The sequence below is a fragment of the Athalia rosae genome, chromosome 4 (genome assembly GCF_917208135.1).
Source record: "Athalia rosae chromosome 4, iyAthRosa1.1, whole genome shotgun sequence".
NCBI lineage: Eukaryota > Metazoa > Arthropoda > Insecta > Hymenoptera > Athaliidae > Athalia > Athalia rosae.
In genome coordinates, this window is record NC_064029.1 from 17,343,305 (window position 1) to 17,357,584 (window position 14,280).

Sequence of the window (14,280 nt, forward strand, 5' to 3'; positions counted from 1 at the left end):
TGACCGTTACAGCCGACGGACGATCGATTTTGGTTGAAAAACTTGCTTTTTTTTTGCGTAAAAACACCGGAACATAAATTTTATAATAAAAGCAGCAGTCATTCTTCTAATTTGCGATTAACCGCGGCCCGCGGTAGGAAATGAGAAGAAAAAGGCTTTCTCTATTACGACTTTAACCGGAAACGTTCGTCAATTTTCCGCTAGGTAGATATCGTTTAATCATGTTATTCAATTGAATTGCTATGATTGTGAGCGATTATCGTCGTTTATGTCGTTGCTTCCTAATTCCAAGCCGAGTCCCGGGGGTTTCTTTCCTCAAGCTTTTTCGTTGTAACGGTACGAAGTCTGTTGAAGATCGTCTAATATTATTTATTCCCAAGTAAAATGTGTACATTTAAGTAGAAACAGCAATTTGATTTCCGCGTACGCTGCAGTAGTGTATCAGCGTTTCACTCTTGCGGTCTCCATTCAGGGCGACCAGACGCGGTTTGCAGGTTGCGTGCTACGAATACGAAGTTTCTGTTCGCCGCTGTCCCGACCAGCAGCAAGAGGAAGGCATAACAGTGTCTACACTATAGTCAAAATGAAAGGCACTTAATCGTTGTCTATAATATTGCTGTATATACTAAATTTAAGAATGATAGTTTCAGTATTTCCTGAACATCTGACAGCGCTAGACAAGCGCGCACGAGTACCGACAATGTGGTGATTTAACTGAAAGAAACGAACCAAAAAAAATAATTAAATAAATGAACAAATAAATTCGTACCGAACTAAAGAGAAAAAAAAAAAAACGTACAAACAAGTTTCGTGAAATTTATACCCACATACAATAAAATAGTTCATCTACGAAACCTGTTCAACTATAGTTATAGATGCATACGTTTTGTTTGTTTAATTTTTATCATTATTTTTGTTTCGTTTAAAAAGGATTATCTTTTTAAGCCATGGTAAGTTCTGAATTTTTTCACCTCATCTTCATTCACCGAAATTTTCGAACATATGGTTAAAAGAAAAAAAATCTATCGACGTTGTTTCACGTGTTCTACATTTTTTCTTCACACGATCACGTCCGCACGAATAAAACGACCGTAATTTTTATGAATTAATTTTTATCTCCATCTCGTGTATTCGGCTAACTGTATCGTAGTTTCATTCAAGAAAGTGAAATTAATAAACGACTTTTAGTTTTCAATCGCCCTAGGCGATTCCTATGTTCGAACTACAGTTCTGCAAACTGGTCTATAAAACCAACGCGAAATATTCAGCGTGATAATTTATCGTCGATTAAAAATAATTTACTCTAAAAATACATTATACATGTACAGTTTGTCGAGTTTTTTTTTTTCTCTCTCTTCCTCAAAATATCAATTCTTTTTTCTAGTGCATACAACGCTGAGGTTCATTCGAAATTCCCGCGTTTCGAAAAGCTCCGTTTTCATTGAAACCAGCAGATCTGTTCCATTGCATTGTACAGTCGAACGCGCGATGATCGATGATAAAAATAAAATAATCGAAAAACAAATAAAATCAAAGACAGATAAATGAATTTATTCATAGACAGGTAGAGAACAACAATAACTATAATATGTACGTGTTATGTGGATATTCTGGCCATGTACTGGATAGAAACTTTCTGTTGCCATTCGTAACGTGTTCTTTACGGTTACCCATGGTCGACTGCTTAATTAAGTAGAAGTAGGCTTACGACTGTTTCAATAATTTCTCTTATTTATTCATTGCAATATATTAATGCATCGTATCTATAGCGCGCAGCATCAATAATATATGTAAATACGACGAGTAAGAAAAAAATCACATAGCTGCATCCAGCGTGTCTACGATACCGATTCCGATTTCAATGATCTCGATTTTTCATTTCTTTTTTCGTCTCGCGGACTGTCACAGATACAGAAGAAAGAAGAGTTAGTCGAGAAGATATTTGATGCGATAAAACGAAAAAAAATAAAATGAAACGAAGAAACGAAAATTTGGCACAGTTTTAAAATTAAGGAAACAGAATAATCGCAGGTTGTTTATGGTATATGGATACGGTATGGCATACAGTGATATATACATACACGTGAACCTATATTCGCGAAATTCAGTTCAGGTGAGAGTAGATTATATACTTGTACCCAATAATATGTAACGGCTTTATGTATGTAATGTTCAGCTCCAATAATGCCGCGCGTATCTCGCGGTGCATTAACAAGTAACCGGCTTCCATGCTTATTTTTTTTTTTCGTTCTCCTTTTTTTCTCTCATTTATTCTCTTTTTTACATGCTGCACATACACCGCGAGGAAGTATAGCTGTAACTGTATTTCGACCGATCGCCGACATTTTACCAAGTATAAGTTTCATGGTGCTGCACGGCTGCAGCATACTTGATTTCTAGATTTGAATGCCCGTTTTCAATCACAGTTTCGAATTTCAATTTTCATACCCAATACCGATTGGCACGAGGTTAATTGGGTTCGAAGTAGAAATATTTCAGGATACCGATACATTGACGTAATGCTATGTGCATGAAATAGGAAAAAAAAAAAAACGGATGTGAAGTGAAGAAAAAAACCGGCTTCATAACGACGCTGTGTGAAAAAGTGAGAAGAAAAAAATAAATTAATTAATTGAAATGATAAAAGGAATGAAAAAAAAAAAAAGAAGCACTCGACGATATATTCCGACAGGTTTTAATTAGAGGGGTACGAGGAGACGAATGCATTTAATAATGTTAAAGTTGAGAAGAGTTTAAAAACGACGAACTTCGGAGTAAATTCGTTAAAAATACCGGCGAGGACACCTGCCGCGGCGAAACTTGAATATACACATATCGATGCGTATCGTACGTACGTCTCTTCGGGTATTATACAGGGTGTTCACTCTCATCTTACGGGTCGCGATGTATGTATACATACAAACGTGGATATTAGCGTGACATAAATTTGCCCGTAGGCAGCTTCCGTAGCTCTCGGACATTCGAGAGTAAAATCTTGAAGGACATATCGCTTGGTTGCTACGGCTATTTTATTTTCATAATCAACTCGGCTTGTAATCGTTCCTTCATTTATTCGGTCGTCCATTTGTTCAACAATATCGGTTCATTTTTTCGAATCGCAACACCAGTTTTCACGCCACGCGACGTTTGAAAAAGTACGGGCCGATTCGCATCCGTCCGCGCACTTCGTCAACTCTGTTAGATGAAGTTCAAAAAATTTTTTTACATCGTTCGAAATGATATTTTGACATGAAAAAAATTTGACTGCAAGGAAAATATAAAATAACTGCAACGTATGATAATTTCTAAACCGAATCCGCATCACTCGTAACTCGGTAGTTAACCTTGGGGGCCGTAATTGCAGGTAAAGGGTAATGTTTTATTCCCATTGTTTTACGATTTTTTTTTTTCATCTCTCTTTTCTCTTTTATTTCATTTTCATTCTCGTATCAAATCTCTACCGCCATTTTAACCTACATATCGCGAAACCACACCTATAATTTTGAATTAGAATTACATTTGTGAAATAGATTAACATGCGCGTAATTATACCGCCACATATATAGAAAAAAATGAAAGTGATCAAACTTTTTGACATTATGTTAGAATTGAGTCATTAATTATTTAGTCATTTATTTATTCATTCGTATCTTCTAGATTCCAGAGCGCAAAATTTCACGTGTTCCATTTCCATTCTATTCAAATTATACAGCCGTACCGATAGTTTGTGGAAACTAATAGGAATGCATAAAAATATCCAGCCGAGTCATAGATTTTTATTTAGCAAGTCTACGTTAACTGCAGCCACTCAAAGTTACGGTAACATTATAGAGTGATGATAAAAATAACAGCGATACAATGAGCTGCGTGATTAGGATTTGTAGCCGGTTGAGATTTAATTGTAAATTGGCGGTCGGAGTTAATAACAGAGCTGGCAATATAATATCGATGATATCGACCAACGCAGGTGAGATTGTTTTACGCAATCGTCAAATTGTCTTGAGGTCGTTGTAAAATTGTACGGGGTTTGGAGCGATACAATTTTCAAGAGAATTTCATTTCCAATGAACGAGGTGCTGCGCCGTTCGACTCGGTCAAATGGCCGGTTGGTTGTCTCGAGAAACTCGCGAAAAACTGTCGCCGGTTGCTGCTGCCTCTCACCGACAACTTGACTTGGAAAGTTGCCGCGAGCGGTGTACTGCACGGTATTAATATCCGGAATACATACCCTACCTGTATTTGATTACATTTCATTACCCAAGTCCCCATCGGTACAACCATAGATGTATCGAGCGTATAACTATTTATAAAAAAGAGCGTTAAATTTATTCATTTTCTTTCATTTTTATTTTCGCTCATTTTTCTCACAACCCGAACTGCAAACCAATCCCATCCGCGTATGACTGCGATGCCGGGTGAAAATGAATAAAATAGAAAAAAGCGAAAAAGCAAAAAACGAGAGAAGAAATTATGGAGTATCGAAAAATATTTGACAAGATCTGTATGTAAACTGGCGTTTTATCTGCAAGTAACTGCATTCTAAGTCTGACCCATTTATGGTGACCCACTACAGTGGAATATGTTTTCTCTAATCCGGACGTGCGCACGGTGCTCGCGCCGTCTTCCCAATCATTTCTTTTCCACCTGATTTTCCCCTTCATTTATCACGAATCGTTTGATATCTGACTTAGAGAGCACGGACGGAGCGAATCACTCTCGATACGGCTAAAAAATAATCACAGCGAAGGCGTACCGAGTGCTACTTTTCAGTTGAGGTTTCACTGCTGCAAATGCTGTACAAGTACACAGCCGATGAAATTAGATTCCCCGTATGCCTATGATAATAGTAACAATATAAGTCTCTAACAGACTTTCAGAAGACTTCGAATAAGTTTACTTATTTTTGTCCGCCGTGTTCGTTTGGTCGAACGAGCAGGAAGTGAAGATCCTAATTTTTTTTACCCATCTACTCGATACTGACCTCTCTACGTCCACTACTTTCGCCGTGTCAGAACTATAGCGTTCGTTGTGATATTTGAATGATAAGTCGCTGTTTTTTTTTCCCCCGTCCTTACGGTCGGTCAGTCGTGGGATGTGTGTATTAAAAATTAATAATATACGTCATCGATTACTGCACACTTCCAATGCTACTTTTGTAATTATTTTAATGCAAGAACTAGTTTTTGTTCAGGTGTCGATTGATATACCGGAGATCGAAAATATTCAGAGCAAAAAAATCGCTGACTTACAGTTTTTTCTTCCGATCGCCATACGCATGTACAGAAGTGCCCAACTGTGCACGGTATATAATATTATGCAAATTGCCGAAATGAGAGGAAAAAAATTGGATCGCTGATTCGATACGATTGTAACGATACGAGGCGGAGGGCCAGCCGGATATATCTCGGGGTCCGGTTCGTACTTCGTTCGGACCGGAGGTCCGCTTAAAAATCTTGTTTGGCTAGACTGCGTTTTGTCAGGCGTCCTTTCGGCGAGGACGACGAAAGGATCGTAAGTGAATAATCAAGGCTGTAATCCAAATTGAGATTTTAATGATTCGATGTGACTTCGTGGCAGACGGTGCACGGGATGGTTTCCTGGGCAGGTGAACGGTGAATCATCGCTTAGGAAATTTCTACCGATCTAATGGATAGATTAATTTATTTTTTTTTCCAAACTAAAACTCGTTATGGAACTTTCGGAAGATAAATAAAACGCGCCAAACAAGGTAGGCGGCGCGTTTCGTTTATGGTCATTGGTATAATTTTCGCCGCCTCGGGCTTCACGTGTATACAACGATATTTATTTTACAGAGGTACGGCAAAGAGCGTCGTTGGAACCTCTTTCCTTACCGAAAGCAAAACCGCAGCTAATGATTTCTTGGCTCAATTTATGATTTGATAATTATACCGAGAGTTGTACGTTCAACTGTACTGTGCGGTGTTCCCGTACACTGTACCACGTGGAAATTGAACGCTCTCTTCGTATATCGTCGAATCGAACGCCGAAAGAAAATTAATTTTTCACAACGATAAGCCGCAGGTGTGTCTGAAATGGAACGAATGAAATGTTTCTTTTTTTTTTTTCTTTTCAACAAACTCATTGGATGGATTTGTAAAACAGAAAGTTCACATCCGTGATACGAGGTGGATTTTTTCGAGATAATTCTAAATAAACTAGAAATATGTGAAAGTAAAAAAACAGAAAAAAACATTTCCTGGTTTGCAGGTACGCTGCACGCTTTACTTTTTACGTCAGAACTAGAATTATTCTATTTCCAACCAGCCGAGGCAAAAGAAACTTTTTTTTTTTCTTCCTGTTTCTTCCGATGTTTTTTTACGCGAAACAATAATTCCCTTCAATTATGGTGGTGACTGCTGAAATAATTTTGGTTTCTCGAGAACCGGAATGTTCATTTTTCGAATCACCGCGGTGTGAGCGGAAAGGACATGGACGAGGACATCCGCGATGGAACACGAAAATTCCATTTCATTTCTATTAATTTTTTCATCCTTCTGCATCGACAAAATTCTGGTACGGTTGGCCGATGTCGTCGCGTTAGCGTTCGTCGGTGCAACGTGCGGAATGAACGCGAGAACCAAGAATCGGTGTCACGTTCTCCATATAACACCGCGCGCAGTTGATCACTTTCGCGTTACGCCTGAATAATCCTTGCGGGTTGTTATAATCTAGTACACGATCCTATATAAAATAGTACACCCATACAGCAAATATAAATCGATCCGATTCGCAATTACATTAATCGAGGCATTTGTAGGAATTTCTGCAGGACGCATATACGTATCAGCGTGATCGATGATACCTGCACGCGCCAATGTAAAAAAAGGAAATAGATCAGGTCATTTTTTCTGAGTCATTCTTGTGTTTTTTTTTTTTTTTTTTTCTATTCTAAAAAAAAGAAGGAAGAAAAATTTAATCGTATAATAGCGAAGGTGATTATGGGTGAACGTTCTTTAGGTAACGTATTCCAAAACGAGTAATACAACCGACTGCGGGAAGCCTGCAGACAACGATCGTCTAACCGCACCGCCATTTTCGGCAGCGAGACTTTCAAACATCGCGAGTTGTTCCCGGTTTACTTTCAAGTAATACTTGAAAAAGCTCCTCGTTGCCGTCGGAAATTCTGCGAACACTTCGTTTGATCCTTCTACCGAAGTTGGACGGATTTTTTCTACGTCTCCATTTTGCTGCTTCCTACTTCGAGTCGCCGAACAATTTTGGCGTGACAGAATTCAAGAACCGAAAGGAAATAAATGAAAATTACATAACTGGACTAGTTATTCTCCTGCTATTTCCTTTATTAAAGCGTTCGGATAGATCGTATGCATTCCACAGCCGCACGCGGTGAGTCTGCGGACGAGGAACAAAAATCAGCCGCACCCGGCTGGCATTGAACAATGAAATATGCCGCCTTAGTGGTTTTGCTGGTAGTCGTACGTATCGTGCCGCACACTCTCTTTGAAATCCTTCATATTATGTGTTTCAGGTATCATTGGGCGTAACCACATTATGCGTAGCTATCCTGCTTCTGAGTTTGTTTGACAACGCCGAAGGTAAATTACATTTACTGTTCCATCTGGTCGTTGAAAATTGCATAACTGTGTATCCGTACAGGAAATATTTACCGACGATCTGAACATCGCCGATTATAATGGAAAACCGCGCGTTTTCATACCCCGCATTTCTAAAATTTATTATTTTCTTGAAATCGAACGAGGAAGTAAATGAATCGCGTGAACTTTCTCGTTCGATGAAAATTTTCCCGAACACATTTTGAAACTAAGATTTTATCCGAGCTTTTAACATCTGGAATTTCAACATGGGAAACATGAGGAGCCGCGTTCTCTCAATTTGCAAAATCCCAAATTTCGTACTCGTTGAAACGTACTCTTCTACAAGGAAATTTGGAACGAGGTAACAACTTTTGGCACACGTTGTATTCAATCATGTTTTAGCTGCGAGGAAAAGATTGCGCAGACCTACAACGGCGAGACCGGTAATATCCTCGGACCAAGAAGTATCCGCCAGTGTGAACAGATTCAAGATAACTCGTGATCGGTTATCATCGAAGGGAACAAAAAATGAACTTCAGGCGACGAGCCCAAACGATCATAAGGTAGGGTCAGTGGTTACCTTCGAGCTTCGGGGAAAAAGAATAAGATAACGAGAAAATGAAAGAAATAAAAATTATGCTGTCAAGTTCTAACACAAGCTTAGAAGGATTTTGACAGGAGGTAAAGAACCATAATTCTTGCCACCAGATGATCATTCATTTCTACTTTTTTTTCATCGCGAGCCAAAATTAAATATTCAACAGTCGGGTTCGTCGGTCAGAGTTTTTTTCGAGACCCGTTTTTTTCTCTTAACATCGAAACGATTTATTTTCAGATCGTGTGTTATTACACGAATTGGTCCCAGTATCGTACAAAAATTGGAAAATTCATGCCAGAAGACATTCAACCAGATCTTTGCACGCACATTGTTTTTGCGTTCGGATGGTTGAAGAAAAATAAATTGACCAGTTTCGAATCAAACGACGAAACTAAGGACGGTAAACTTGGTCTCTACGAGAGAATAATGACTCTGAAGAAAGCGAATCCATCTTTAAAAATTCTGCTCGCCATCGGTACGATACGATTTCTTTTTTTCCTCGCTTTTGTTCCGATATATTTATAATCAATTCAATATTCGTCGATCACTTTCAGGCGGCTGGTCATTTGGAACGCAGAAGTTTAAGGAGATGTCGTCTTCTCGATACGCTCGTCAAACATTTATTTATAGCGCGATACCTTATCTGCGTCATCGAAATTTCGACGGTCTCGATATGGATTGGGAGTACCCTAAAGGTGGAGACGATAAAAAGAATTTCGTGCTTTTGTTGAAAGGTAATGAGGAGTTCGAAAAATCATCGGGCAAAAAACACGAACGAATCGCCCCGCCTGTGGCGATTGGATCACCGAAATTTTCATCGACTTTTAACTTACAGAATTACGCGAGGCTTTTGAGGCGGAAGCACAAGAACGGAAAAAATCACGTTTGCTCCTGACAGCCGCTGTTCCAGTCGGACCTGACAACATCAAAAGCGGATACGATGTCCCTGCGGTTTCGAGGTACTAAAAAAAGGAATTCAAAATTCAAATTCGACCGACCAACTCGTCGACACATTTTTGTATTTATTCTTAAAAAAAAAAAACGTACAGAAATTGAAAAATCAACTTGAAACAGATATGGTCTAGATCGAGTTAAGGACGATTTCGTGTGTTCTAGTTATCTAGATTTCATCAATTTGATGGCGTACGATTTTCACGGAAAATGGGAGAAAGAGACCGGGCATAACGCGCCTCTCTACGCTTCTTCGTTGGATTCGGAATGGCAAAAACAGTTGAGCGTAGACAACGCAGCATCCGTTTGGGTCCGTCTGGGTGCTCCGAAGGAAAAATTAATCATTGGTATGCCGACCTACGGCCGATCTTTCACCTTGTCAAATCCATCCAGTTGGAAGGTTCACGCGCCCGCGAGTGGAGGAGGAAAGGCAGGAGAGTACACTAAAGAATCTGGATTCATCGCTTACTACGAGGTCCGTTAACAGTCGACGATGAATTAATATCTTCATCCGTCATTCGAATAACGAATCAAATTCAATCCATCGATAGATATGCGAGATGTTATTGAACGGCGCTGCTTACGTGTGGGACGACGAAATGAAAGTTCCGTATCTGGTGGACGGTGACCAGTGGGTAGGTTTCGACGACGAGCGTTCCATCAGAAATAAAATGCATTGGATCAAAGACAAGGGGTACGGTGGTGCTATGGTGTGGACGGTAGATATGGACGATTTTAACGGAACGGTTTGCGGTGGGAACGTCAAATACCCTCTGATAGGTGCGATGAGGTAATGGTATTCGATTTCGTACGATCGGCGTGAAAGAAGAAAAAAAAAAAAAATGATAACGAATTCGTCAAAAAACCGTTTGAATTCTTTTTTTTTTTTTTCTCAAAAACAGAGAAGAACTCAGAGGAATACCGCGCGCCAATAACGCCAAGGATATCGATTGGAGCGTGGTCGCTGCAACCATCACCGAGGAGGTAGTAGAAAAACCGGAACCCTACAAAATATCGGCATCGGAATTAATAGCGAAAGCAAAAAAGATTCATAAACCAATTTCACCGTTGCTGAACAGCGTGGCAAAACGCGGTGAGTAAAACTACACAGCGCTATTGTCGATTAGCCTAAATCTTCCGGTGAGTCATCGGCGGGAACACTTTCAACTCTGGTAAGAATTTCTGAATGGATACGTATTATCCTTTGGTACCTGCGCGAGGAATTACATAATCCAATTCAGGATGTGATTAAAATCTTGAGTTCCTATGTGTGACGCGGCTCACTCGGATCTCGAACGATCTTCTACACGTGATCGCGCAACTGTACTCTCAATTATGAGACCGGTGATTCCTACGATCGAGAAAGTTGATCGGAGATGTAATATTTCCAGGTTTTGAGGTGTCTCGTTGCGAGGGTGACGATGAATGGCTAATTTTTTCTTTGTTTTTATCCCAACAGAAAGAGAACCTCTCACTATCTGCTACCTGACCAATTGGTCCCACAAAAGACCGGGAGCGGGTAAATTTTTACCCGAAGATATCGATGCCACCCTTTGCACACACGTTATCTACGCGTTCGCTACTTTGAAAAATCATTTGCTAACCGAGGGCAGCGAAAAGGATGCCGATATGTACGAACGGCTGATAGCACTGAGAGAAAAGAATCCTGACATTAAGGTAAGTCGTAACGATCGGAGTCGCGGAGCAATTTTTTTTGTTTCGAATTCGTCGGACCCGAAAATCTAGAACGAGGAGAAGTGAAAACTCTAAATTAAGCGCGTCTCGTTTTCTAGATACTCCTCGCCATCGGAGGATGGGCATTCGGATCGACACCTTTCAAGGAACTGACGAGCAACATGTTCAGAATGAATCAATTCGTTTACGAAGCTATAGATTTTCTCAGGGACTATAAATTCGATGGTCTCGACGTCGATTGGGAATATCCACGGTAAATTGTGGACAAGTAACGCCGAATATTTCTCGTTTCGCGAGAACGTTTTTTATAATCAGCATGGATTTTTCAGCGGCGCGGACGACCGTTCTGCTTATGTAAATCTATTGAAGGAATTGAGACTCGCGTTCGAAGGAGAAGCTACCAGTTCGGGACAGCCGAAATTACTTTTGACAGCGGCAGTTCCTGCCAGTTTCGAAGCCATTGCTGCAGGGTAATTTGGTTTCCATATTCGCACCTAGTGTCGTTTAAAAAATGATGAAAAAATATTCCTGTGTGTCATTTTGTGCAATTTTTAGATACGACGTACCAGAAATTTCCAAATATCTGGATTTCATAAATGTAATGACCTACGATTTTCACGGACAGTGGGAACGACAGGTCGGCCACAACAGCCCACTTTACTCGCTGGACAGCGCGACGAGTTATCAGAAGAAACTGACTGTGGTAGGAAACTTCTGTTAGATCAGCATCGCCTAAAAGTATCGCTCTTCCGGGTTATCGGTTTTCTGCTTTTTCAAACGCGATAAATGTTCGAATTCGACTCGAGGATTCGAAGTTTGCCATCCATCGTATTATCATTTTCAGGACTACAGCGCCCGCGAATGGGTGAAGCAAGGTGCGCCGAAGGAAAAATTGATGATCGGAATGCCCACGTACGGTCGATCTTTCAAGTTAGTCGACAAAAATAAATTCGACATCGGTGCACCAGCTTCCGAAGGAGGATCGCCAGGCGATTTCACCAATGAAGCGGGATTCCTGTCCTACTACGAAGTAATTAGTTCGAATTTTTAAAATCACATTTTTAGAACGCGATATTTTACTACAGAGTGAATGTCATTCTCCAGGTCTGCACGTTCCTCAACGAAGATAACACGACTCTAGTTTGGGACAGCGAGCAGCAGGTTCCTTTCGCATACAGAGACGATCAATGGGTCGGCTTCGACGATGAACGAAGTTTGATGAACAAGGTGATTTTGCTTATTAATTTAAAAAAAAAAAAAAAATATCTAACGCAACATTTTTTTAAACGAACTACAGATGTCTTGGTTGAAAGAAGAAGGATTCGGCGGGATAATGGTATGGTCCGTGGATATGGATGATTTCAAAGGAACGTGTGGTACCGGAAAATATCCTTTGATCAAGGCCATGAAAAAGGAACTTCTGGATTATTCCGTAAAACTAGAGTACGATGGCCCGTACGAAGGTTACTCCAGGAGCGGAAAATACACGACGAAGGATCGTGAGTATCGTGCAAATGTCATAACTATTTTATCGTCTCCTTTTCCGAGATTTTTTTTCCTGGATTCCATCGAACGAATCGTAACAAAATTTCAGCGAATGAAGTTACTTGCGACGAAGAGGACAATCACATCTCGTATCATCCCGACAAAAATGATTGCACCATGTACTACATGTGCGAAGGGGAACGAAAGCACCACATGCCATGTCCAGTGAATCTTGTTTTTAATCCCAATGAGAACGTTTGCGATTGGCCAGAGAACGTAGAAGGATGTCTACAACACACACAAGCCCCACCAGCAGCTTAAAACTTATTTATAATATTCTGTATAGGTGAAATAGAACGGATTGATTAAAAAATAAATTTCTATTTCCGTCTTGAATTTTTTATTCGTGCGGACGATGAAAAACAAAAAAAAATTAATAAAAATAACGAAAAATACGATCGTGGCTCGTGCTTTATTCGAATGAAAATCAAATCCCAATTAATCCTGGAAACTGTCGATGCCATCTCAATTTTTCTCCACTCACTTCTACCGAATTCTGAACAGTGCGAACGTAGAATGTCAGCTGATTGAATAAGTGCAACGATGAGGCCAGGGGTCGGAGATGATAATTTTTCGAGTGCCGACTAAACATCGTTTCATCGTTTAATTTATTCCATTCAGAACGTAACGACACGCTGTAATGCAACGTGATTGTGTTTTTCGTTGTTATTTGCAACTGGCGGGTAAGCGGACGATTGATATGTGGTGTACGATGTGGGCAAGATCCTTAGAATGATTTCGAGGTGAAACCTTGATCCACATACAGAGATCCGAATGCGAAAATTAAATGGAATAAAATTTTTCCATTACCTTTGAAAGAAATTTCGTTTGATCTCTTTGTTTTTGGGGGAATTGGGCGTGTAACCTGGATATCTGCGACGATAATTTTGGGGTCAAAGAGTTGGTTTCGTCTACAGTATATAAATTGAAGAGTGAGTCCGTTTTGTAGACAGTTTTCGCGAATCTCATCGCTCCGCAATGTCGTCGACACTTTCGATGATATATCTCGGAAATGCATTTTTTCTCAATACTACTATGCTCAACCTTACCAGCTTCCCTACGACTACTGCTACCTACGATTCGAACTCATCCGAGATAGAAACCGCGTGCAACGACTATACGTAAGTCAATCGATCCTTTTAGACTAGATACTTATACGTCGCACTACGATGACTTATTGCTAACCGGACATTATCCGACTCCACAGTTTCGTACCAGATTTCGGTGGCTACAAGTTTCATTGTCAGGCAAAAACGTGGAACGATGCTCGTTTGGAATGTAAAAGAGAAGGTGGTCATTTGGTGGTGATAAATTCGGTGGAAGAGGCGTACGTGATCACGCAGCTTTTTAATGCCTCAAGATCGGGCATAGTCGATGCGGTGTACACTACATACGCTTTTGTTGGAATACATGACATGTTTGAGGATGGTCAGTTCGTTACTCTTGATGGTAAAACGCTCGAGGAGGCTGGATACAATGAGTGGGCTGCAGGAGAACCTAATAATTTTCGAAATCAACCCGAGAATTGTGGAGCGATCAAACTCGATGGGAAATTGAACGATACGCAGTGTCATTTGAAGTTCGCTTTCATCTGCGAATGCATTACAGCATCGACATCGTAAACGCACACGATCGGACTCTGGTGAAAAAAAATTAAAGAATCTGCATCCCCTACACCGATCATTTGGTTCGCTTCGCCGTAGCGTTTAGGTATCTCTGTTAGGAAGGAATTTTTTCTTATCATGCAAATCGTAGTTTAAAAATGTGAAGTTTGGAAGACGACACATGAGGATTACCAAGTGAAATTTGAAAGTTTGCAGTAATTTATGGAAGAAAAACTTTCAACAAACTTGAAAAACCGCCTGAAAAGTATATAATTTAATAATTGTTAAGTTGCGTTCTGAAGTTTTTTTGTAC

At 40.1% G+C, this 14,280-nt stretch overlaps 3 protein-coding genes across 3 annotated transcripts in view; 2 read left to right on the forward strand and 1 right to left on the reverse strand.

The window, feature by feature from the left end:
- Nucleotides 1-14,280, reverse strand: part of LOC105693815 (neural cell adhesion molecule 2) — a 56,443-nt gene that overhangs the window by 34,946 nt on the left and 7,217 nt on the right. The window lies entirely within an intron of this gene.
- On the forward strand, nucleotides 605-12,758 carry LOC105688778 (probable chitinase 10). The gene is made up of 17 exons (XM_012405318.3): nucleotides 605-950; nucleotides 7,508-7,574; nucleotides 7,977-8,137; nucleotides 8,410-8,647; nucleotides 8,727-8,906; nucleotides 9,008-9,131; nucleotides 9,289-9,598; nucleotides 9,675-9,913; nucleotides 10,026-10,216; nucleotides 10,583-10,800; nucleotides 10,917-11,071; nucleotides 11,148-11,288; nucleotides 11,374-11,521; nucleotides 11,663-11,848; nucleotides 11,923-12,045; nucleotides 12,116-12,317; nucleotides 12,413-12,758. Exons 1-17 carry the CDS (start codon nucleotides 948-950, stop codon nucleotides 12,622-12,624), a joined length of 2,898 nt encoding a protein of 965 aa, XP_012260741.1. The 5' UTR covers nucleotides 605-947; the 3' UTR covers nucleotides 12,625-12,758.
- LOC105688745 (hemolymph lipopolysaccharide-binding protein-like) lies at nucleotides 13,399-13,985 on the forward strand. The gene is made up of 2 exons (XM_012405270.2): nucleotides 13,399-13,484; nucleotides 13,571-13,985. Exons 1-2 carry the CDS (start codon nucleotides 13,399-13,401, stop codon nucleotides 13,983-13,985), a joined length of 501 nt encoding a protein of 166 aa, XP_012260693.2.

Excerpts from the sequence above, each read along its gene's own strand:
- LOC105688778 (XM_012405318.3), top strand. Across the intron at positions 9,132-9,288 it reads GATGTCCCTGCGGTTTCGAG|TTATCTAGATTTCATCAATT; the intron begins GTACTAAAAAAA and ends CGTGTGTTCTAG. Across the intron at positions 11,072-11,147 it reads GTCGATTGGGAATATCCACG|CGGCGCGGACGACCGTTCTG; the intron begins GTAAATTGTGGA and ends TGGATTTTTCAG.
- LOC105688745 (XM_012405270.2), top strand. The coding sequence starts at position 13,399 with ATGCTCAACCTTACCAGCTTCCCTACGACTACTGCTACCTACGATTCG. Across the intron at positions 13,485-13,570 it reads ACCGCGTGCAACGACTATAC|TTTCGTACCAGATTTCGGTG; the intron begins GTAAGTCAATCG and ends CCGACTCCACAG.